This window comes from Seriola aureovittata, chromosome 5 (assembly GCF_021018895.1).
Source record: "Seriola aureovittata isolate HTS-2021-v1 ecotype China chromosome 5, ASM2101889v1, whole genome shotgun sequence".
Classification (NCBI taxonomy): domain Eukaryota; kingdom Metazoa; phylum Chordata; class Actinopteri; order Carangiformes; family Carangidae; genus Seriola; species Seriola aureovittata.
The window spans coordinates 4,883,287-4,905,708 of NC_079368.1; the positions used below are offsets into that span (position 1 = coordinate 4,883,287).

The following is a 22,422-nucleotide window of genomic DNA, read 5'->3' on the forward strand; positions in this document are numbered from 1 at the left end:
ATTATTTTTTCCTTTTGTGTTTAGGACTATTGCTCCTCCTCTCCTCTCCTCCCCTCTCCTCCCCTCTCCTCTCTTCTCCTCTCCTCTCCTCTCCTCCTCTCCTCTCCTCTCCTCTCCTCTCCTCCTCTCCTCTCCTCTCCTCTCCTCTCCTCTCTTCTCCTCTCCTCTCTCCTCCTCTCCTCTCCTCTCTCTCCTCTCTCCTCTCCTCTCCTCTCCTCTCTCTCCTCTCCTCTCCTCCTCTCCTCTCCTCTCCTCTCCTCTCCTCTCCTCTCCTCTCCTCTCCTCTCTCTCTCCTCTCCTCTCTCTCTCCTCTCCTCTCTCTTCTCCTCCTCTCCTCCTCTCCTCCTCTCTCCTCTTCTCCTCTCCTCTCTTCTCCTCTCTCTCTCCTCTCCTCTCCTCTCCTCTCCTCTCTCTCTTCTCCTCTCCTCTCCTCTCTTCTCCTCTCCTCTCCTCTCCTCCTCTCCTCTCTTCTCCTCTCCTCTCCTCTCCTCCTCTCCTCTCCTCTCTCTCTCTCCTCCTCTCCTCTCCTCTCCTCTCCTCCTCTCCTCTCCTCTCTTATGCGTGGGTTTCTGTGGTCTTTGGTCGCAGGAATATCATGCCCAGCTGGAAGAGATGCGAGTTTCCATCAGACAACTGGAGGAGGACCTGTCTGCTGCCCGTCGGCGTAGCGACCTGTACGAGGCTGAGCTGAAAGAGTCGAGGCAGAGCAGTGAGGAACTGAAGAGGAAGGCTGCAGACTACCAGCATAGGATGCAGAAGGTCTACACTGTAACTAAAGCGGTTAATGACTCTGAAAGTTACATAGGAAGAAGTTCTGGTTTATTTAATACAAAGTCCACAAATTTTGTTAGCGTTCAGAATAACAGTGTAATTCAATGTAACAATATGATACTGTAATGATATTTAACTCAATTCATTTTGAAGTTTCTAGTTTACTGTCTACTTGCCATGATTTTTTCTGGATGGGATCTCACTGATTTTCCAATATCCTCACAGGCTAAAGAGCAAGGCAAAGCAGAAGCAGAGGACATGGTCACCAAGCTGGAGAAGGTGGTTTATGAAGTTCATTTAATTGTAATAAGATTCTGTGATTGGTGAAGATGTCAGAAACACAATATTTCTATGTAAGGACACTGACAAGTTTGATTGACTGTAGCCACGGATGATAAGTTAAATGTCACTCATGATGACTGTATTTTTCCTTTTTAGACCAATGCTGAGCAGCAGACAAAGATCCATGATCTTCAAGAGAAGCTTGCCAAGGTAGAATATTTTTGCTTGGAAGATTAATGAATAATTTATATGAGCCTGTGCAAGAGATTTAACAGCATTTTACACTTTCAGCTGAGTGTATAAACTCCTTCTTTAACCTTCCTGCCCTCCATCTTTCTCTCTCTGTCTCTCTCTTAAACTGCATTCTACAGTCAGATTTGCTCTATGGCTCGAGAACAATTAAGCTGTCTTTTAAAACTAGACTTCCTGCTTAATTATCAGCAATCAAACAGCTTTGCCTCATTAGTAAAGATAATTTCATCCTAATTGTCTTTTCCTAGAGATGAATATTTAAATGTACCATCCATTCTGCCGAGAGTATGTGGTGCTGATTTTCAAGACTGACTGAGCCCACATTTGGGATAGGCCTACTTCTGACTCAATGCAAAGTAACTGATGAAATATAAATGACTCAGTATGGATTGTTTATGATTTTCATAGTTGCAGTGTATAGTAGTTTGTTTTTCTAGTAGCCACTGAACTTAGCAAAATGATGCTAGTTCATCCTTATGCTCTTTAACTCTTTCAAGAACCAATGTCATCAGTGCTGCTGGTGCATATATAACTGATTCAATATGTTGTTATACACAATTATCATACTGCTACATGTTCGTATGAGTTTTATTTTGACTCAGTTCTTTTAATTGATGTATGATGATGATTGTTTGCAGGTGAGATAATGTAAATTAGACAAGGTTAACATCAACTTTCTATAACATTTAAGTTTATGTAAATAACGTACAAACCTATTTTTCTTTTAATCCCCAGTCGTTAAAGGCCAGTGCTGAGGCTACAGACCTCCTTCAGAGTATGAGAATGGCCAAAGACCGTATGGAGCGAGATCTAGAGAGGCTACAGAACAAGGAAGACTCCAGCGACAGCCTGCGCAGACGCCTCCGTGAGACTGAGGTACATACACACTTCAGTTGTACACACAGCCTTGTATATATGTGTTTTGGCCTCTTGCCTGTTTCTTCTCATTATCTGGTATCACATGACATTTGTTGCTTTGCAACATCACAAATCTCTTTGTTGAAAGTGTTGCATAAATACATCTGGCTTGGGTATCTGCTCAGCACAAAGAGCCCATATTTTCTTTTGTAAACATGTTGTCTTTGCACCTTCTGAGAAATGCTTGTGCTGCCATGATGCCATGTCAGATAGCCTGAATGTTTGTCACAGTTGATTATAATTTGAAAAGCAAATCCACTTGTCTTTTTGTAATTATTGTAATTTTCCTGGTTTGAGAAGCTACCTTACTTCCCTGTGTTTGTAAGCCACAGGGTAAAACTAAACCCTAAAAAAAGGGTCATTAAACTGATTGACACTGATGTCCCTCTGCACAAACAATCATAGTCTCGGGCTTTCACTCATATCACAGAGTATATGTTTCAGTTAGTGGAGAATCCAGAGTGTGGAAGAGTGCAGATACCAACAGGAAAAGCTTACATTTACACACATCTGTAGTTACCTATATAGTGTAATTAGTTTTTGAGTGGGGTTCTTTGAAAACAGCACAGCAAATTTGGTAATTAGAATAGGTTCATTTAGACAGGAGACTCAGAGGAAAGACCGTCACACATAAATGCAAACGGGCTCTTTGGAACTATTGCGAGGAACTTGAAAAAATGAGATATAAACAACGAAGAGGTGCATCGCTAACAAGCAGACTGATGCAGCTGCTGCGGTATATCATCAGTTCCTCCTTGAAGTGGAAACCTTAAGTCTAATTAGCATTTCCTCTAAATGCGTTTGATGTCCAAATAGCAGAACCCACTATTTTGGACTGTGGATCTTCTGACCTGAGGTTGTATTTTTTACAACTTAAAGAAACATCTCATTAGTGAGTTAAAGCCCGTATGTGTGTGTCTGTGTGTGTTACTGTTGTCCATCGTGTGCAGGATGGTAGGAAGACTCTTGAGAACCAGGTGAAAAGGCTGGAGATCGTTGAGCGGCGGGAGACTAAACTGAAGGATGAGATCCAGAGCAAGGCCCAGCAGATTCAGCAGATGGCAGATAAGATTCTGGTGAACGACCTTTCATCTCTTGTGCAGAGCTAAAAAAAAATCAGAGGAGGTGTGACATAAACATAGCTCATTGTCATCGTTGCAGAGGAAGTGCTATTTTATGTAATATTTCTAAAAATCTTCAGGTTTATCATCTCCTATCTTGAACTGTTATTTCTAACAGTTTAGAGTCATACACCGCAGAGTAATTAGTTATACCTGATACTGTCTCATTTTAAAACACCTACAAAGCCATGATACACCCACACAAGTGCTTTCAATTAGTTTACCTTATTAGTGTGGGCTTCTCTCTCTCCCTCTCCCGTTTTGTTGCACCTGTTAGGTTGGGACAAATTACAGCTATATTACTCTTATTAGTACAGAGCTTTTAGTCACTTACTCCTCTGCAAACATACACCCAGCTTCAACCTGATCAGAGGACTGTTTAACAGGGATAAGTGACAAACAACTAAGAGATGGGCTTGGGAGAAGGTAATAGCTCCAAGTTTTGAATCTTACCACTAGGAGTCCTCCTAAATAACACTGAAGGCTCATAAATAGGAGTGTCCTCTTGAAACACAAAGCTGCTGAAAGAAACTTTTTGTTGGGATGGAGAGAGCTTCTAAGCATGAGCCTTTTTGACATGTTATAGCAGGAAATGTTAATAATTGCTGTATTTTATTTAGCTGTGCCAGTTCCATGGTTTGAGTATTGTCTTTTAGTTCCACCTGTTCTTGTCCTGGTATAACAAGGGAAAAGGGTCAGTAAAGACTAACCCAGTGAAGAGAAGGGGTGGAGTTGAAGTCATTGTTATGGATGATATTGTGTTTCATCAATCTGCTACACCCACAGTGACAAAGACAAAGGACAGGTCTTAGTATTTATTCATACTTAAACACTTTCATGTCAAGTATATTGTATCTGACATCAAACAACACCTGTGTGATGGTAAGGTATTTGAATTTCTTACCGGCTCTGCTACAATCAAAGTCCCCTCAGAGTTGAGCTGATTGTATTTCACAACATTACCATCACTGATTGTGATTAGGTGTTAGTGATTTAGGAGTCCTGTGGATTATTTCTAACTAGTCATAAATGTATGGGTTGTGTTTTTGTGATAAAATGCTTTGTAGATTACACTTACTTTTTAGCCTTTGTGCATGTGGCTGCTGATATTTAATATGCAGCGATTAGCATATTTATATTTTCATGCAGGAGCTGGAAGAGAATCTGCGAGAGACTCAAGCCACAGCCCAGCGGTTGGAGACTCATCTGAAGCAGAAGGAGAAGCTCTATGAAGATAAGATAAAGGTAAAATTTCAGAACACACTCACACACATGCAGAAACTTTGCTGCAATGTAAAACAACAGACAGGTATATCCCAAATAAATTACAGGAAGTGCTCTGTGCTATGTTTAGTGGTCATGCTTTTTGCTTATTGAGCTGTGGGTGCTCTCTGTGCTTGGGAGATCTACAGAATGCCCTCTTCACACCATTCTCTGTCCTGTTAAGTGATATCCTGGTTATAGTTATGTGGGCTGCCTGGCATTGAGCAGGTGTTGGAGGCCCAGATGAAGGCGGACATGGCTGATAAGGAGATGCTGGAGTCCAGTCAGAGCAAATATGAGGAGGAGGTGCGGGAAAAGTGCAGCATCATCAGTGAACAGAAGGCGGTAAGAACAGAGCAGCTTGGCAGCGACACTATTTTAGGCATATTTTAACATTTATCACACTGACATAGATTTCTTGTTTGGAATAATCTTGGGTATGTTATTGTAGAGCACACAATAATGAGCATTAACCTGATCCCAGTTAAAGCCAGTGATGTGAAGCTCCAACTCAATGTTTAATTAAAACACAAGTTATCGCGTCCATAATTTCTGTTCAGACCATAAATGCTATGGACTCTAAGATGAACAACCTGGAGCAGAGAATTGCTGAGCTGTCTGAGGCCAACAAGCTGGCAGCCAACAGCAGCATCTACACCCAGAAAAACATGTAAGTACTGAGACACAAAACATTATTATTCCATTCAAAAATAAGCATTAAAAGCATTTAAAAACATTCTCTTTTCATGAAATACACTATGGTGAATTCAAGGGAACGATGTGGACTTTTATGTTTATCCCAAGTGCAACATTCACTCCAGTCATAGTGGTGTAATATAAGATAAAGGCCAAGAGATTAAAGTTCCTCCTCTATCGAAGTGTTTGCACGTGTTTGTGTCTATTCTCGTCAGGAAAGCCCAGGAGGAGATGATCTCCGAGCTTCGCCAGCAGAAGTTCTACTTGGAGTCTCAGGCCGGGAAGTTGGAGGCCCAGAACGCCAAACTGGAAGAGCATCTAGAGAAAATGAGTCAGCAGGAGCAAAGCAATAAGAGCCGAGTGCTGGAGCTGGAGACTAGGCTCAGAGAGGTGAGGAGATATTATAGGGGGTTGGAATCAAAACAGGGTTGTGAAGTGGGATTCATGTGTTGATAGATTATTGGATGTAGGTTTTCCTATCAGAGTGTGACAAACAATTTATATCTTACTGTCCTGTCAGCCCCATTCCAACCTCTCACTTCCTTTTCTTCTTTTTCGACTGTTATGGAATATTCACACAAAGAATATGTGTATATCTGCCTGAGAGGAAACGCTGCTAAATGTTAAATAGAAACAGTTGTGGACTAGACTGCTTCCATCTGTAACCATCTGCCTCCAAATAGTGGAAACACACCTGTTTATAATCACTTTCCTGAATGTAAGCTGAGGAACTAATTACAGTGTATCATGACCCATGTGGAGGCAGGTGCAGCGTAGAAAGCGGTAGTTAGATGATTAGATATATACTCTATACTCTATAGGCACTAAGTTGGATAAAAGAACTTTTTATGTAGAATACATAAATGTGACATATGACATGATGTTGGGATTTAGTGACTTACAGAGGAATTGAAATGTTATAAAACATTTTAAAGGCTAGATTTTTGAAAATCAGGAACTAACCAACTTTATTGCAAAACATTAAACTGTAAATTTAACAGTATTACAGTATTAAACAGTAATGCAGGAAAGACAGCACAATGAATCAAGGCGGAGTCAGACAAGGTGAAGTGTCAGGTGTAATGCCGTCTCATCTCTGTGGAGAGTTGTGTCATGTCAGCATGTCTCTGACTACTCCTTGGGATGAATCACCTCCTCCTTCTCCCTGATCCTGGAGGACGCCTTCTCTCTGCCTTTATAGATTGGGCTGGAGCATGAGGAACAGAAGCTGGAGATTAAGCGTCAGGTGACGGAGCTGACCCTGTCGCTGCAAGAGCGTGAATCCCAGATCAGCAACCTGCAGGCGGCTCGCCACGCTCTGGAGAGCCAGCTGCAGCAGGCCAAGACCGAGCTGGAGGAGACCACTGCAGAAGCTGAGGAGGAGATCACTGTGCTCAGAGTGAGAGAGAGGAAGTGAAGGAGTACTGAAGCTGATGTCTCCTTTTATGTTATATAATTCAGGCAGTGAAATCTGTCGCTCTCTCTCTTGTCATACCTCCCAGGCACACAGAGATGAGATACAACGCAAGTTCGATGCCTTGAGAGACAGCTGTGCGGTAAGCTGCTCACTCACCCACTTTTCTTGTTTTTTTTTCTTTTTCAGTTTCTCCAGGGATGGATAACTCTTCTGACACTGAACACCAGCTGAATCATCACACATCATCACACATAACAACCTAAAGTCGCCATGTTTCGTTCCATCTGCCATTATGACTTATGTAAATTGGGCCTCATTTGAATATATTTTTCTTCGATGTCCATTAATATGACACCCTGTGACTTTAAACACTCTTCATTTCATCACACTCATCGTCCTTGTTGGTTCTTTTTGTGGAAATATAAAACCGAGTCTGACCAGGGCTCCATATGAATGTTTTCATAACTCAAAACATTGTGCATACAGTCAAACTGAGAATTGCTGTTTCAAACAAGGCCAATTTTTACATGAATTGTTTGTTTTCAATGACACGCTTGTGCACATTAACAACTAAGTGAGCTATTATTACCAGAACTGCCCCTGCTGGAACAGATAATGGCTGTTATCCAGTCATCATGGTTGTTTGGCAAATTCACATTCTGGGGATTTTTTTCTTTTTGTTCGCCATGCTTCATGGTGTCACATTCTCAACATTAACAGGGAACACTGGTTTACTTAGTTAGCTAACATTTGTATATATTTGTTTTTTCCACAGACTATGTTAATGCATGTTACAACAGAGACATTATAAAGACTTGTGTTATAATCCCAAAGCTTTCCCATGTTTAAATTACTTTTTTGCCATTTGCACAAGTACAGATAACGACACAATGGAACACTTGCATTGTTTTCTCATTGTTTTATTGTTATTATTACATTATGTCATAGTGTTTGTTGAACATCATGGGATGGTGTTGCTGTGCAACCCTGGTGTCCCACTAACCTCGAGAAAAAGATTTTGTCATGTTTAAAGGATTTAAGTGTCTTAAAATTCATATATCTTGAATAAACACCAAGACCATCATGGTCTCCCTTTATCCCATTGCCCTACTTTCGAGATCCTCCCACTCGCAAACTGTTCAGAAAGCACTGTCCATAGATTCAGCTGGCTAATGTTCAGGCAAACGCAGCCAAATTCTGCAAGAAGCAGAGCTTGAAATGCCACTCTATTTTTTGCCCTGCTAGGACTTGCGATGTTGGTCTCTCTGTTGGTCTGTCTGTTGAACATTTTGGACCTGAGCAAGATATCTTGACAACTACAGTACAAGCCAAATTGTCATTAAATTTACTATAGTCCCCTGGGGGTGATACTTAATGATTTTTGCCACCCCTTGACATTTCATCTGCATCAGTTTTAGTGCCCCATCTAATCCAGCGCTTACATCAGGCCATTATTTCTATTTATATGGACAGACATATCAAAATCTAAAGTGCCAATTTCCTTAAAATACGCTGAGCACACTCCTGCTCCTTGAAGGATTAAGTCTTTCCATTTTGGACGTACCATGAATTTTCCTCTTTTGCTGCTTTCAACCTTCAACTTACCACACGGGACATCCCATAATGAACTACATCAAAACAGACTTCAGTGAAAATTGTTGACTACATAATTTTTTTTTTATTATGAGCTGCACTACTGGTTAGATTGTAGAAATACTTACATTGTCAGTATGTTCTTCGTTGTGACCAGCTATTTTTGTATTATATATATACATTTATATTAGCTGCATATTATAATATATTAGCTCTAAATTAGCTCTAAATACACTGCTAACATTAGACTGTCATGTACACTGTTCAAACAGGAAAAAAGATTGAGTAAAAACAATGTCAAAGGTTTCTGACAGTGTAAAGATGCTAGCACTTGAGAGTGGTGCTCCAAGGTTTTTATTCTCGCTGCTCACTTGTAAGTCGCTTTGGATAAAAATGAGTAAATCTAATGTAATGTAATGCTATGGTCCTACTTTCACATAGCTAACATTGCGCAGTATGACAATGTATATTATTCATCTATAGACTGCAGACTGTTAGAGATTTTGTTACACTGCTTCTAGACTGGACATGGTTATTTCATATATATAAATATATATATATATATATATAAAAAATAAAAAATAATATATATATATATATATATATATATATATTTTATTTTTTGAATTACCAGTAAATTTGCTACATCTACACACAGTATAATGCAGTTTTATCCACATCAGTCATCCATACAATGTTTAGGTAGCAAAGATGTTTTTTAGGTGAATTCACGCTCCACAGCATCTGTGCTGCTCAGTCTGTTTCACTGAAAGAGCAGATGTTCCTCTGTTTTTGTGCCATCATTGTACAGTAAATGTTACATTGGTTTTAGTCCAGGAAATTGTGGGACTTACTTACTGCCTCTTTAACTGCGCTTTTTATTTGATGTACACCCACAGCCTTCACAAATAGTATTGAGCAATTTGTATTCAGCACAGGATGCAAAGCTGTGAAAGTGATTTGCTTTAGGAAGCAAGTTACTCTATAGACTGGGATGACAGATGAGTAGAGTAAATATAGAGGCTTGCCAGATCACCACTGCATCCATTCCACTGTTGACTTCCCAGCCCCACCTTAAGTATTTAGTCGCTGCTGTCAGTCCCCAGCCTCGGGGGAGCGGAAGCACTGAGTCAGTGCAGAACAGACAGCTAATTTATGTACTTAAAAGCTTTGCCTCTTTCCCCCCGCCACCTTGAAGTTCTGTGTGGTACACATGTTCCCACGAGAGCTGAGAATAAGGGGTTCTTAACAGGCAGCCTCATCAGCCTCAACCCTCATTTCCCTGCAGCGTGCACAGAAGTCATGGCTGATTTAGGGAGCAGACTGATGCTGATGAAATGATTAGCGTGCTTCTTGCTCTGAATCCAAAACAAGTAGCCTAGATATCAATGGTAACTGCATTATATCACTAACCTAGATATCTGCATTATGTAGTGATGCGGGTTTAGACTGTGTGAACCAAGTTCATGTGTGGAATGGAACAGTGGTACAGTGATATATGTCTACATGCAAGATGAAGGCAAGATCTTTTTATGTGTGTAAATTGTAAAAGCGATGTACATTTACTGTGTACACTGTGTGTACATTACAGTACAGTAGGATGCTTTGACCAGATCCCTTTAAACCATCTGTGGCAACTGTGTTAAGACTTAGAAAACTGATGTAGAAGTGAGTCAGCTTATCTGAACCAATCATATTCACCTTTTATTTGTAGAGTAATTAATCCACGTTTCAGGAACCTTTTTGTAACTTGAATGCAGAGTAAAAATTCCAGTCAGCCTTTTCATAAATGTAAAAAACATATGTATAATTAATATCAAAACAAATATTTCGTTCCAGTCTACAAAGAAAAAAAAACAACATTAATTGCTACTTGGTTGATGCTGTATATTTTGGGTGCAGAATGGTTGCTGTGTATATTTTCCTCTCTTTTAACCTGCATGTCCCGATTACTCTCTGTAGGTGATCACAGATCTGGAGGAACAGCTGACCACACTGACCCAGGAGAACGCTGAGCTGAACCGTCAGAACTTCTACTTGTCCAAGCAGCTGGATGAGGCCTCTGATGAGCGAGAGGACCGGCTGCAGCTCAGCCAGGATGTGGACAGGCTGCGTCGGGAGGTGGCCGACCGCGAGATGCACCTTAACAACCAGAAACAGGTACCTGGCTGCTGGTATATTGTATGTGTGTGTTTGTGTGTGTATGTGCTTTTCTTACTCATGTCGCTTTTCAAAGTCCAAAGAAAAGCAAGTCAGGTGGGTCATAATTGGTACCTTGTGTTAATTTGTTGATAGAATAGGACGATATTGACCTCATTCAATTATCAGCCATCAATTATCAGCCAGTCATGGTGTCACCGTCCAAATATGATAAACAGAATAAAGTTTGTTTAATTTTATTAATAATATTGCTCAATACTACGCAGTACTAGTGCAGTCAACACATTTATATATATATTTTCACATCAGAAAATTCCACAGGGCAGCTTTAAATGGATTCTGAAGGAACATTTTGATTCCGATTATTTTTATGCGTAACATTACCCGTTGGATTTATTTATATTTGAGAGCAGTTTCAGAAGAGTTTGCAGCCTGACATAATTGGACAGTAAACAGGGAAACCCTGCAGTCCAACACCTTGGATGGGCTGTATGTAAACACACAAAAAATTAACAGCTAATTAGCTTTTCAACCTAGTTTTTTGGGGGGGTTTTTTCACAGTCAGTCACAATGCATGGCACTGAGCCAACGTGTCACCAGTGTACTCTAGTGGTTTTCAAATTTCTGCACGAAATTATCACAAAATACCAGCTGTCATTAGTTGAACATTTAAAAAAGAATCAGTTTTCTGTTCTGTTCTGTTCCTCTTGTTCAGGTTCCTTCCCTCTGCCCACTTCCCACTCAGCCAGACACCAGGTTTTCACTTACTCACATTATATGATGTCTCCACAATGCCTGTGACAGGTGACCCAGACATCTCTCCTGGCTCTGACAGTGTTAAGTGTAAATCAGGCAGCAGAAACCCTGGGAATATTTCAGTATTGTTCTGTGCTGTATTCTGGATGCAGCGGGAGAGAGTGCAGGCGAGGAGGCTGTGTGATGTGTGCACTGCCCCTGTGGGAGGATATGTGTGTGGGTGTCCAGTAGCGCTCTCGGTCCTGATGGTTGTGTAACCAGCGATGGAAGTCATAGACGAAGGATGGGGTGGTGTGTGGGAGGGATGTGTCATCCCCATCACTCCCAGGTCGTGTCAGCTGTGGAAGCGTTGGACTTCAGAGGGCCGTGGTGCTGCTGCAGAACCGGCACAGGCTATATTTGTCTCCCAATGCTTTGTCTAAAGCAGTGTGTTGACATGAAACACAGTGCTTTGTGTAGGCCCTGTGAATAACACAAAAAACATTCTGTGTCCAAACATGTCATGTAAATGATCTCACGGGACGACGGACGCTGGTTCGGAGCAGCTTTTTTCTATGGCAGTTTTGGGGTCATTATTTAAACTGAAATTACACAGTCATTTACATGTGACATTAGTTGTCAAACTGGAGGGAAACTGTTTAAGCTACCAACAAATGTTCCTCATAAGCCTCCATCTCCGTCTCTGGGATTGTAATTTATTTTAGGCATGGTGCTTTTTTAAAGCGCTATGGCTGATTGAGTTTCATGTCTGACATGTAAATGAAGAGGTTGCTGTGAAGATAGCTTTTAGCCCTATTCTCCTTTTTAGCCTTACTCTGCTCTCCACTGAATGGCCTTTTACTAGCAGGTTCTAATGGCAGAAAGACCAGGGAGGGGCAGAGACACTGATCAGTTTTGTTTTCTATGCATTCATGTTTTAGCTATGGTAAAAATTCCCTTGCTAGCTCCACGTCTTCATTGTGTTGCTACAGCAGATGAAAGTCCTGGAGAGAAGACTACAAACTGCTGCTCCTGATAATGAACCCTCCGTCAGCCTCACAGTAGGCAGCAGTGAAAGCTTCAGACCTGTAATGTGACAGTGGTAGAATTTAACAAAGTACATTAACTCAAGCATTGTACTTAAAATTTATTTTGAGGTACTTGTACATTACATGCTTCCTAGTAATTCTACTCCACTACATTTCAGGAAGGAAGGAAATATTGTACTTTTTACTACTCTACATTTATTTGACAGCTGGTTCATTTTACATACAAAACATCTGATCAAAATATAAAATACATTTTTAAAAGATTAACTAACCAACAGTACGTAACATAGTTAAAACTAGCTCCCTGCTACAACATTAAAATTCTGCCGTGATGATAATGCACCACTGATAAAAATAAAATAATATAATATGTAAAAATATACTGACGGGGGCCATTTTTCTGCAATATGAGTACTTTTACTTTTGACATACTTCAAGTACATTTTCACAAAAATACTTGCATATGTGTATTTGAATGAGGACTTTTACTAATAATGGAGAATGTTTAAATTGTATTAAACTGTGTATTGCTACTGTCAGTGATCTGAATAGTGATCTGCCCCTCCAACACTCCAGAAGGGAAGAGGCAGGCCACCAAGGGATTTCCCAAACCCACCCAGGGGATATAAATCACTACCACAAGATCCTTGTTCATAATCAGTAAAAAAAATCTTACAGAGTGTGGGGAGAAACCTTTTTTTTTTTTGACAGGTTTTGAAGCTGGTGAGTTTCACTGCTCTCCCTCTCTCCTCTGTAAAACTACAGTTTTTGCTGAGAAAGAATGAGGACTTGTGGAGTTGTGTAATGACACAGTTTGGCTTTCAAACAGAGGAACCTCTCATCTGAATCTTGTTATATACCAGAACCTTGAGACGCTGAAGACCACATGCACCATGCTGGAGGAGCAGGTGATGGAACTGGAGACCCTGAACGACGAGCTGATGGAGAAGGAGAGACAGTGGGACGCCTGGAGGACAACGCTGGAGGAAGAGAAGAACCAGGCGGAGAGAAGGACCAGGGAGATCCAGAGACTGCTGGACACAGAGAAACAGAACAGGTTACAACCACTCACACATACAAACCACGACCACAACTGTGTGGATGTGTTGTAGTTTTCTTGTTATCATAGGTTTTCAAAGAGATATGAGTTGCTTCGGCCACAATGCTTTAATATGATGATATAATTACTTTTTCCATGATATAACATTTCGAGAAATGGTCACTGTTTCTTTTTTTTACACCGGGAAAAACTCTGTTGCTCTGAATGTTTGTGTTGCTATCAGTGTTGGATCTGGATCCTTACGCCTACACACACTGAATACAGCAGGTTTGGGCATATTCTCTAGGGGTTTTTCAAAAGGTATTCTGGGAAATATATGAAATTATTTTCTGAGTTGGTGTAGGCAGGGCAGGGTGGTGGAAATTGGGAACACAAAAAGCATTTTAAAAGACAGAATTTCATAAGCATGTATTTTTCTTTAATCCTAAACCCAAGTCTGTGCCCTAAACTAACCCTTTAAAAGAAGATGGAGTAGAAATTCTCTACTTTTGGCCTTTTGGGGACATAGAAGTTATACTCTACTCTAAATAGCACAAGAGTAGAAATACAAGAATACACACACTGATACATGAAACTGGATTTATTTGCTTTTATTCAAATGATTACTGTGTATCAGTTAAAAATAACCAGTGAAGTGGTTTCCCTCACCTGTTAGAGCACGTACCACAAACAAGGCCATGGCCTCGCTGCAGCACCTTTGAATCCAGCCTGGGCTACATGTCATACTCACATTTCCCGTCCTTCTCTGCTGTCCAAGTCTAATAAAAAGAAAAAAATACTGGAAAAGATAAAGACGCAGTAAAAACATTATAGTAGAACTCAAAGGGTATGTACTTAAAGAAGCAAAATAAGAAGTGTAAAGAACGGTTTGCTGTATGTTCCAGGCTCCGTGCAGAGCAGCGCAGCTCTGAGTCTCGCCAGGCGGTGGAACAGGCAGTTAAGGAGCACAAAGCTGAGATCCTGGCTCTGCAGCAGGCTCTCAAAGACCAGAAACTCAAAGCTGAAAGCCTTGCAGACACTGTAAGCGTTTCCACACTGTTGAATAAGTGTTGTACTTTTTCTGGTTAGCAGATGTTACAGCAAATTCCTTCCTGCTCTCTGTTCTCAGTTGAATGATCTGGAGAAGAAGCACGCCATGCTGGAGATGAACGCCCGCAGTTTGCAGCAAAAGCTGGAGAGTGAGAGGGATCTGAAGCAGAGGCTTCTGGATGAGGTAACTTCTGTATTTTCACACTTACAGTTATGCAAAGGTTTGGTCTTTTCTGAGCAAAATCTTAATGCACTGTTACTTTAAGTTCAATAATTTGACAAACAAAAAATGAACAGTAATTGTGGCGCATGCAATAGTTGGGCACATTTTTATTTGTAAAACACTCAGAACCTCACTTCATTAGGCTTTGGTTGACTCATTAGGACTTGTAGGGAAGGTCACATTAGGATTTAGTTGTATAGATAGTAATGATAATGATAATGATAATTCCAGAGGTGATAAATTCTCTGACTCTTCAAACCTTGTGGTAAAACTCAGCGACCTTGGGCTCCTCTAAGCAACTGACCGAGGATCTAAAATGAACCTAACTGATGCCTACAAAGCAGGAGAGGCCGTAAAAACATATCAAAGTTCTTCCAGCTTGAAATTTCCACTTATCCCAGATGTCATTAAGAAATGCCAGTGAAAGGCAGAGAAGCAAAGCCAAACCCCCACAGGGCTGCAAAGAAGCTGCCGGACGGTTTAGCTGACACAGCAGTGGTGGTGCACCGTTCTACTGTGCAGCATTAATGCACAAACAAGCTCTAGATAGAAGAGTCATCAGGAGGAAACCTTACCTGTGACCTCAAAGTCAAAGCAACATCTGGATAAGCCAGGGTCGTTTTGGAAACAAGTGCTGTGGACAGTTGAAGTTAAAATTCAGGGCTTTGGCCAGAATCCCTAAAAGGTGTGTTTGGAGAAAAAATGAAGCAATTTTTTATTTTTTTTATTAAAAGAACATCTTGCCAACTGTTAAGTAAATATTCTGCTTTGGACTTGTGTGGCAGTCTGTGGTACAGAAAACACTACAGAAAGAGGGAAGGATGGATTCCAACTAATGTCAACACACTCTGGAGGCAAATGTCATGCAGCCAGTCAACAAACTGACTGGCTGGTCTACACAACACGACAATGATCTAAAGCAGACCTCAAAATCCACCAGAAACTATCTCAAGAAACAAGCTGAAGCTTTCAGAGTGACCTCCACCCCCCCCCCCCCACCCCACCCCCCCACCCCCCCACCTCCGACCTGAACAAATCTGTGGGTAGATTAAACATGTTGTGTGTTCAAGACAACTTAAAAATACCTCAGAACATGAAGGACGAGTCAAGAATAGAAAGACTCTTAGCCGGCTGCAAAAAGTGTTTGCAAGCTGTCATGTCTGCAAAACCGGGGTTAGTTAGTATAGACTTTTATTCATGGCACAATTATTGTTTAATTTTGTTTTTCAAGTTCATGAAATGAAAAGTAACAGTAACATATGAATAAAAGCTCTGTTTCCTGCAGAGGTTGAATTTGCTTCTTTCCACTTCCAAAAATCAACAAAATATGAGACATTGTATGTAACGCCCAAACATTTGCATACAACTGCATATCCCATTGATCTCTACAGTTTTTCTGTTATTCTCTCTGTGCAAATGTTAGCAGTCTCTGTGCTTGTAACAACATGTCTCCATGATTCATGCTGAAAAATAAACTAAATCTGTTCTGTGTTAAGTCGTAGCGGTAACAAGTGTCAAACTCTGCTGCAAGGTTCAGCTGCTGCTATCACTGGAAGAAATCAATTGTAGGACGCGCAAGTGGCAAAGTCACAAGGTCCAGACGGTGATGTAACAGCTGTTTTACTTCCACAGCAAGAGAAGCTGCAGCAGCAGATGGATGCCCAGAAGACCCACATCTTCCGTCTGACCCAGGGGCTGCAGGACGCTCTGGACCAGACTGACCTGCTCAAAACTGAGAGGACAGACCTAGAATACCAGCTGGAGAATATCCAGGTGCTGCTACACACACATTCACATAAACCCACTAACGTGTATGCAAGAAAAAACATACTCCGACAACATGAGGTGGCTGAGTCACACGCTGGACTGGGAGCACATCATTCTCTCGTTTGCAGTCTTGCTTCTCCCCCACTGTTCTGTCACTTTGTTTTACTAGTGAAAGCTACATGCACATACAGTACATGCCCCCCCCCCACACACTTTGTTTTACCCCACAGCATACACCCCCCCCCCCCTTCTCTCTGTCTCTCTGTCACCCTCTCTGTGTGAAGTGAAGTACTTGAGGAGAAATTCATGGCAGTAGTGATGTTCACTTAGCTCCACCTGCAGGCTGTGTACTCCCATGAGAAGGTGAAAATGGAGGGGACCATCACCCAGCAGACCAAGCTCATAGACTTCCTCCAGGCCCAGGCCCATGGTGGCTCCAAGAAGAAAAAGGTCAGATGAGATTATAGATTTAATCGGATTGATTTATAATTTGTCAGTCTTCCTACGCAGAGCTGGGCAGTTTTGTAGTTTTTTATCTGTAGAGTGAGATGGTTATTTTTATCTTGCCTACTAAAAGTAAGCAAAACCTTTCTAATCCAGCCAAGAAACATTAAATATGGGGGAAGAAATCAAATTCTCAAAATTAAAATCTATGGAGGAGGTGGGAAAAACAGGGGCAAATTCATCATAACTATGTAATTCATTATTTTTTGAGGATGTATTTAATAAATATATATTTAGGAAAGGCTCGTGAATTAAAATGACAAGTTTGATAATTACTTTTCTACTAAATAAATTCAGGGCAGCCACAGATGACTCACATTATGCATAAAGTGTAATTGCCCCACACAGAAACAATCAGAATAGCATAGTAATGCCTGAAAACAAGTGACTAAGGTTTTATGTCCTGTGGCTCAGTGGTTTATGTGTGTACAGCAGCTACTTGTGTGTGTAATCTGAATCTACTGGCTTCTCCTTTCTGGTCTCATGTTGTATGTTTCTCTCTGTTTTTTTTGTGTGTGTTTGCTCGTGCGTGGGTCTCAGGGTCTGTTTGGACGTCGTCGGGAGGATCTGTTGGCTGCCATGGCTGCTCAGGCCCAGGCTCAGGGGCAAAGTCAAGGCCAGGTTTCACCTGTGCCCCCCATCCAGCCGGTTCCTCTGCAGTACAGTGACATGAAGGCGGCTCTGGACAAAGAACGTGCTCGCTGCTCTGAGCTGGAAGACGCTCTGCAGAAAATGAGAGCAGAGCTGCGATCTCTGAGAGAGGAAGGTCAGACTCCGGGTGCAGTTCCACACACCATTAACTTTAGTGATAGTATTTTATTAACATTATCTTTTTTGGCCAGTAGATAACAGTTTCATCAGCATGACAAAACAATGTATCATACACATAAATAAATAAAATGACGTTCAATTAATCAACTGCTTCAACCCCAGCGCTCCAGTATAAAGATCATGGCAACTCTGCAAACCCTGCCACAGCGCGGCAGCAGATGATCATGTCTGCCATGGTAAAGTCTCCTGAGCACCAGCAGGGCCCGGGCAGCCTGGCACCCTCCAACTCTGGACGCAGGAAGGAGACTGCACCCACACCTGAGGGTGAGTGAGGGGACGATGTTTACTGAAATGAAACTTTTTCTCTCTAACAGAAACATACATGCAGGCTTATAGCTTCATACCGGACACACACTGGCCCTTACCTACACACATATGCACACAAACACTCACACACACACACACACACATAGAGACACACATCTAATCTGACTCGTGAAGGATCATTTATGGAGCTCTCTCTATCCTTTTTCTTTCACACACCTTTCAGAGAGAAGGAGGGTCACTTTTGAAAGTAAGTTGTCCAAACTGGTGGTTTCTGCAGTTTGGTCTCTTATCTCTCTCTTCTCCTTTTGCGTCATCCACATCCTTGAAAGGCCAGATTTTAAAAGCTCTGCACTTCTATAAAATGTCAGATCCCACCAGGCTGGTCAGGTGAGGCTGAGACATCTTCACGTAAATTTACTTTTTTCCAGTGCACAGCTTTAGAAATCTGAAGCATTTTATCTTGGTTGCTGAAGCTTAGCCGGCCTGATTGCAGACCTCTCTGCTCGGCTCTTCAACTCACTACAATCTCACCTGAACATGACATCACACACTAACAGAGATGTACCGAATGATAAACTCTGCAATTCACAAAACGCTGTTTGAACCCACACTCTGAAAAAAACTAAAGGTATTATTCAGTCATTTTAGTTCTTCTCACATAAGAGTCAAGGTTACACCAAAAGAGTTAAGAGTCTATGATCCTTATCTCATCTCGTGTCATTGAAGCCTGATATTGATGATTATGAGGAAATTTGGTCATTGTGACTGCAACAGAAATTAAAAGTAAAAAAACAATGGGACTATAAAATAAGTGTAATTATTATAGAATAAATGTTGCTAACATCAACACACTAAACAAACGAATACGTGTATGTTAAGGGAAAGAAAAGCTGCAGAAAATCCATAAATGAATCGTCCCAAGATGTTCGCTGTAATTTGTTAAGATGATTATCTTCAAGTGAACATTTGTGTTTATGTGTTAAGACTCGTACTTGATGTCCAGACAAATGTTGCACAGAAAGTGTTGCGGTGCGTAGACTCGCAAACAGAGAATAGTGGACACACAACAGAGAAGTTGATATCGACTGGATGATGCCTTTAAAATGCAGCAGTGAGTGGGCACAAGCAAACGGATTGATTAAATCAATATTCTTTTTCAAGCATTCTCGTCTTCAGAGTTGACTTGCTTATGCATTTTGCTAAACATCTTTTTGGAAGCCTTCTTTTGTTGAACCGATTTCATAGCTGGTATGGCATGGTGCTCTGAGGTGATCGATGTGCCTGATACGGTCAGAAATACTGTGGCCGCCCGCCCTCACTCTGTTTCCCCACCTGTACTCAGAGTATAGCCGTCGTTTGAAGGACAGTCAGAGAGACAGAGAGAGGGAGAGAGAGAGAGTGGTGCACCACAACACCCCTCACCGCTTCACAGTCGGGCTCAACATGAGAGCTGCCAAGTGCACGGTGTGCCTGGATACCGTGCACTTTGGTCGCCAAGCTGCTACCTGTCTCGGTGAGTTACATGTATAATACAATATAAAAGCATTATAGATTTCATTGAGCAAGAATTAAAAGTTTTATTTTTAGAATATGTGAGACCATTGTGATGGTCACTGCTGTTTTTTTTTATAACGTCATATTTATATGTCTGAGATCAGTCCTTCAATTTTTCATTTTTCCAAACAGAAACGAAAACTAAAGCAAAAATTGTCGCTGATGTCGGTGTGCTGGGGTGAAAAATATAAAATGAATTTTTGATATTTTTCATTTATACTCCTCCTTTTAGTCTTAGGTAAGATGCCCCTGTTCCTTCTGTGCCGTTGGATGACACAAAGGTGTGTGGAGAGGAGACGAAACCTTGTCTGGCATTGCACTCTCTTTCACAGTGTTTTCTCTCCTCCAGAGTGTCATGCTTTGTGCCACCCGAAATGCTCCCCCTGCCTTCCAGCCACATGTGGCATGTCCAGCGACTGCTCACTGCATCTGTCTGAGGGCCTGTGTCGGGACAAAGGCAGCTCTCCAGGCCAGCAGCTCAAAGAAGCTGGTGGACACATGCACCTGGAGGGCTGGATGAAACAGCCCAGGTTAGCCGTGCACACGACGATGTGATTGTTTAAACTTTTCTGGTACTGTCCTTTACCAATGAATATAACTCTTGGGCTGATGGGGGCTCACAAATCCTACAATTAACACCTTAAGAGACGTCCCCATTTTTGTGCACAAGCCAGAAAAACATGTACCCAAGAATAAAGAAGGGTGTTGTTCTTCTGCTCTCCTTTGAAAGGTAACGCTTTAAATTTTACAACCAAAAAGTCAGAATAACGATAAGAAATTCTGAGCAGAGGCACAAATATGGTTGAAAATTTTGTTTTTTTTACCTCCCCTATTGTTTTTGGCATAAAAGGGGAATGTGAGGCCTGTAGTAGCAGCCTACCTTTTGTGTGGAAAACGCTTTGAAGCCACAAGTCTGACCCAGTTCTGTGTCAACAGCTGCTGCAGTGATATGAGGATCATAAAAAGCTTTGCACAGTCTGTGACCGACTGAGGGTTTTTCAAACAATGTGTAATTTGTAGAGGTGTGAAGACCAGCACAGTCCAGTACAGACCAAAAACACACCTGAGGTGGCGCTACTGAGGCCAAAATGCCACACAGGCGGGACAGTGTATCTTAAAAGGTTGTCAAAGGAACTCAATAGGCAAAGATGTTTTGGTCAATGCAATTGTGGCCCAAGATGTTGTGTCTTGATTTAACACAGGTGACAAGATCAAGAAAAAAATCTTAATAAACACAGATGCTTCCACACAGGGAGTCGTGAATGTTTTAATGAGTATTAAAACCATGTGGATCGTGTGCTCCTAAAATGACAGGGAGAGGAGCTGTTGTGGAGGCACCCCGCAGTGTGGATATCCATTATGTAGCGATCATTCCCTCACACCTAATAGCCTTTTTGTCTAAAGCAATATAGTTTCTCCATTGTGCCCCTCTGTGAGTGTAAAAACTGGAAAACCACAAGACAAGGAATTCAAAGCACAACTCAGAGGCGAAAACCAGGCTCCAGAAACATCAAAATCTTTACTGGAAAAATAGGTCAGTACAAACAAAGGCAGTCAAACAGGAGCAGAGAAAACCAATCCAAAGCGCCAGGCTTAAGGTGAGGTAAAAAAAAAACTGAGCAAAGAGTACAAACTGGAATCCTAACAATAGGAAAGGCTCGGTCGCTTGTTACAGGAATGAAGGAAGAGAGCAGGAAGTGGACATCTGAAACGAGAGGAAAGAAAATAAAGAAAAAGGAAGCAGGAAATACTGTCAGACTGGATATGAAAAAGAAAAAAAAAGCAGGATATGACAGTGAGGCTGTGTCATCTCCTTCTTCTGATCAGGCAGCCTGATGTTACTAAACCCAAACTCTCTGTTATGTTCTGTCTGGGAAACCCACCCATCTGGTTCTTAAACCAAATTAAACAAAGGCATTTGTAGAGATTCCTGCAGAACTGTTCATCTTCATCGTCTGTGCTTTGCATTGATGCAGTTGCCTTGTGTGTTTGCAGGAATGGGAAGCGAGGCCAAGGCTGGGAGAGGAAGTATATGGTCCTGGACGGGACTAAAGTGTCCATCTACGAGATAGAGCCCAGAGAAGGTTGTCTTTCTTACATTTACCTGTCTGGCTATTGAATCAGAAATCATAGACCTGTTGGAGCTGTCAGATACTACCACAGTTACAGATGTGTTTGTTCTGTGTGTGTTACTCAGACTCAGTGAAGCCTCTGGAGGAGTTTGACCTGTGTCTGTCAGATGGAGAGGTGGTGGTTCACGGAGCTGTAGGGGCATCTGAGCTGCCAAACACCGCCAAGTCAGGTAGACACAAAGTGTCTCCAAACAGTCTCCTTCTTTAACCTATTCCCTCCTCTTGATCTGTAACCTTCCCTCAGAATTACATCACATTTACTTGCTACATGACGTAATACTCATGTTTTACGGTCCTCTAAACGAGCATCTCAGATGAGACGTCATTTACAAGGTTTTAGAGGCAAAATGAAACATGTTCTGATTAATTAGAAACCAGTATTCTGAAGTCATACCTTATCTCTGTTCCCTGTGCGTCAGATGTTCCCTACGTCCTGAAGCTGGAGTCCCGTTGTCACACCCCCTGCTGGCCTGGACAGTCTATTTTCTTCATGGCTCCCAGTTTCCCAGACAAACAGCGCTGGGTGGCTGTGATGGAGTCTGTGGTGGCCGGGGGGCGAGCCTCACGGGAGAAGGCCGAGGCCGACGCAGTGAGTATCTCTGGAGCAGGCGAGGTGTGACTGGGGCAACTGCCTCTCTGCATCCTCAGTGTCTGCTGACTCAAATAAACCAAATAAACCATTACAACCGCGGCCACAGGTAACTGCCGTGTCTGTGGCTGCGGTTGTAAACTCATTGTTTAACTGTATGGGGGATATTCATGAGGAGCAGATTTACCCTCTGCAGTTATTTTAGGCTT

At 41.7% G+C, this 22,422-nt stretch overlaps 1 protein-coding gene across 11 annotated transcripts in view; it reads left to right on the forward strand.

Moving 5' to 3' along the window:
* Positions 1-22,422, forward strand: part of LOC130169426 (citron Rho-interacting kinase) — a 49,116-nt gene that overhangs the window by 18,598 nt on the left and 8,096 nt on the right. For 3 of the 11 annotated variants that reach the window (XM_056376163.1, XM_056376162.1, XM_056376171.1), the window contains 25 exons: positions 589-768; positions 997-1,050; positions 1,210-1,263; positions 2,041-2,181; positions 3,174-3,299; positions 4,494-4,589; positions 4,809-4,952; positions 5,168-5,277; positions 5,519-5,693; positions 6,505-6,702; positions 6,806-6,859; positions 10,276-10,473; positions 13,121-13,314; positions 14,202-14,337; positions 14,426-14,530; positions 16,202-16,342; positions 16,667-16,786; positions 17,381-17,606; positions 17,774-17,935; positions 18,162-18,185; positions 19,281-19,451; positions 19,842-20,022; positions 21,488-21,576; positions 21,690-21,794; positions 22,044-22,213. In XM_056376163.1, the coding sequence (XP_056232138.1) occupies positions 589-768; positions 997-1,050; positions 1,210-1,263; positions 2,041-2,181; positions 3,174-3,299; positions 4,494-4,589; positions 4,809-4,952; positions 5,168-5,277; positions 5,519-5,693; positions 6,505-6,702; positions 6,806-6,859; positions 10,276-10,473; positions 13,121-13,314; positions 14,202-14,337; positions 14,426-14,530; positions 16,202-16,342; positions 16,667-16,786; positions 17,381-17,606; positions 17,774-17,935; positions 18,162-18,185; positions 19,281-19,451; positions 19,842-20,022; positions 21,488-21,576; positions 21,690-21,794; positions 22,044-22,213 (3,354 nt within the window). The remainder of the gene's footprint in view (positions 1-588; positions 769-996; positions 1,051-1,209; positions 1,264-2,040; positions 2,182-3,173; positions 3,300-4,493; positions 4,590-4,808; positions 4,953-5,167; positions 5,278-5,518; positions 5,694-6,504; positions 6,703-6,805; positions 6,860-10,275; positions 10,474-13,120; positions 13,315-14,201; positions 14,338-14,425; positions 14,531-16,201; positions 16,343-16,666; positions 16,787-17,380; positions 17,607-17,773; positions 17,936-18,161; positions 18,186-19,280; positions 19,452-19,841; positions 20,023-21,487; positions 21,577-21,689; positions 21,795-22,043; positions 22,214-22,422) is intronic. The other 8 variants (XM_056376165.1, XM_056376168.1, XM_056376170.1 and 5 more) reach the window with 8 other exon arrangements.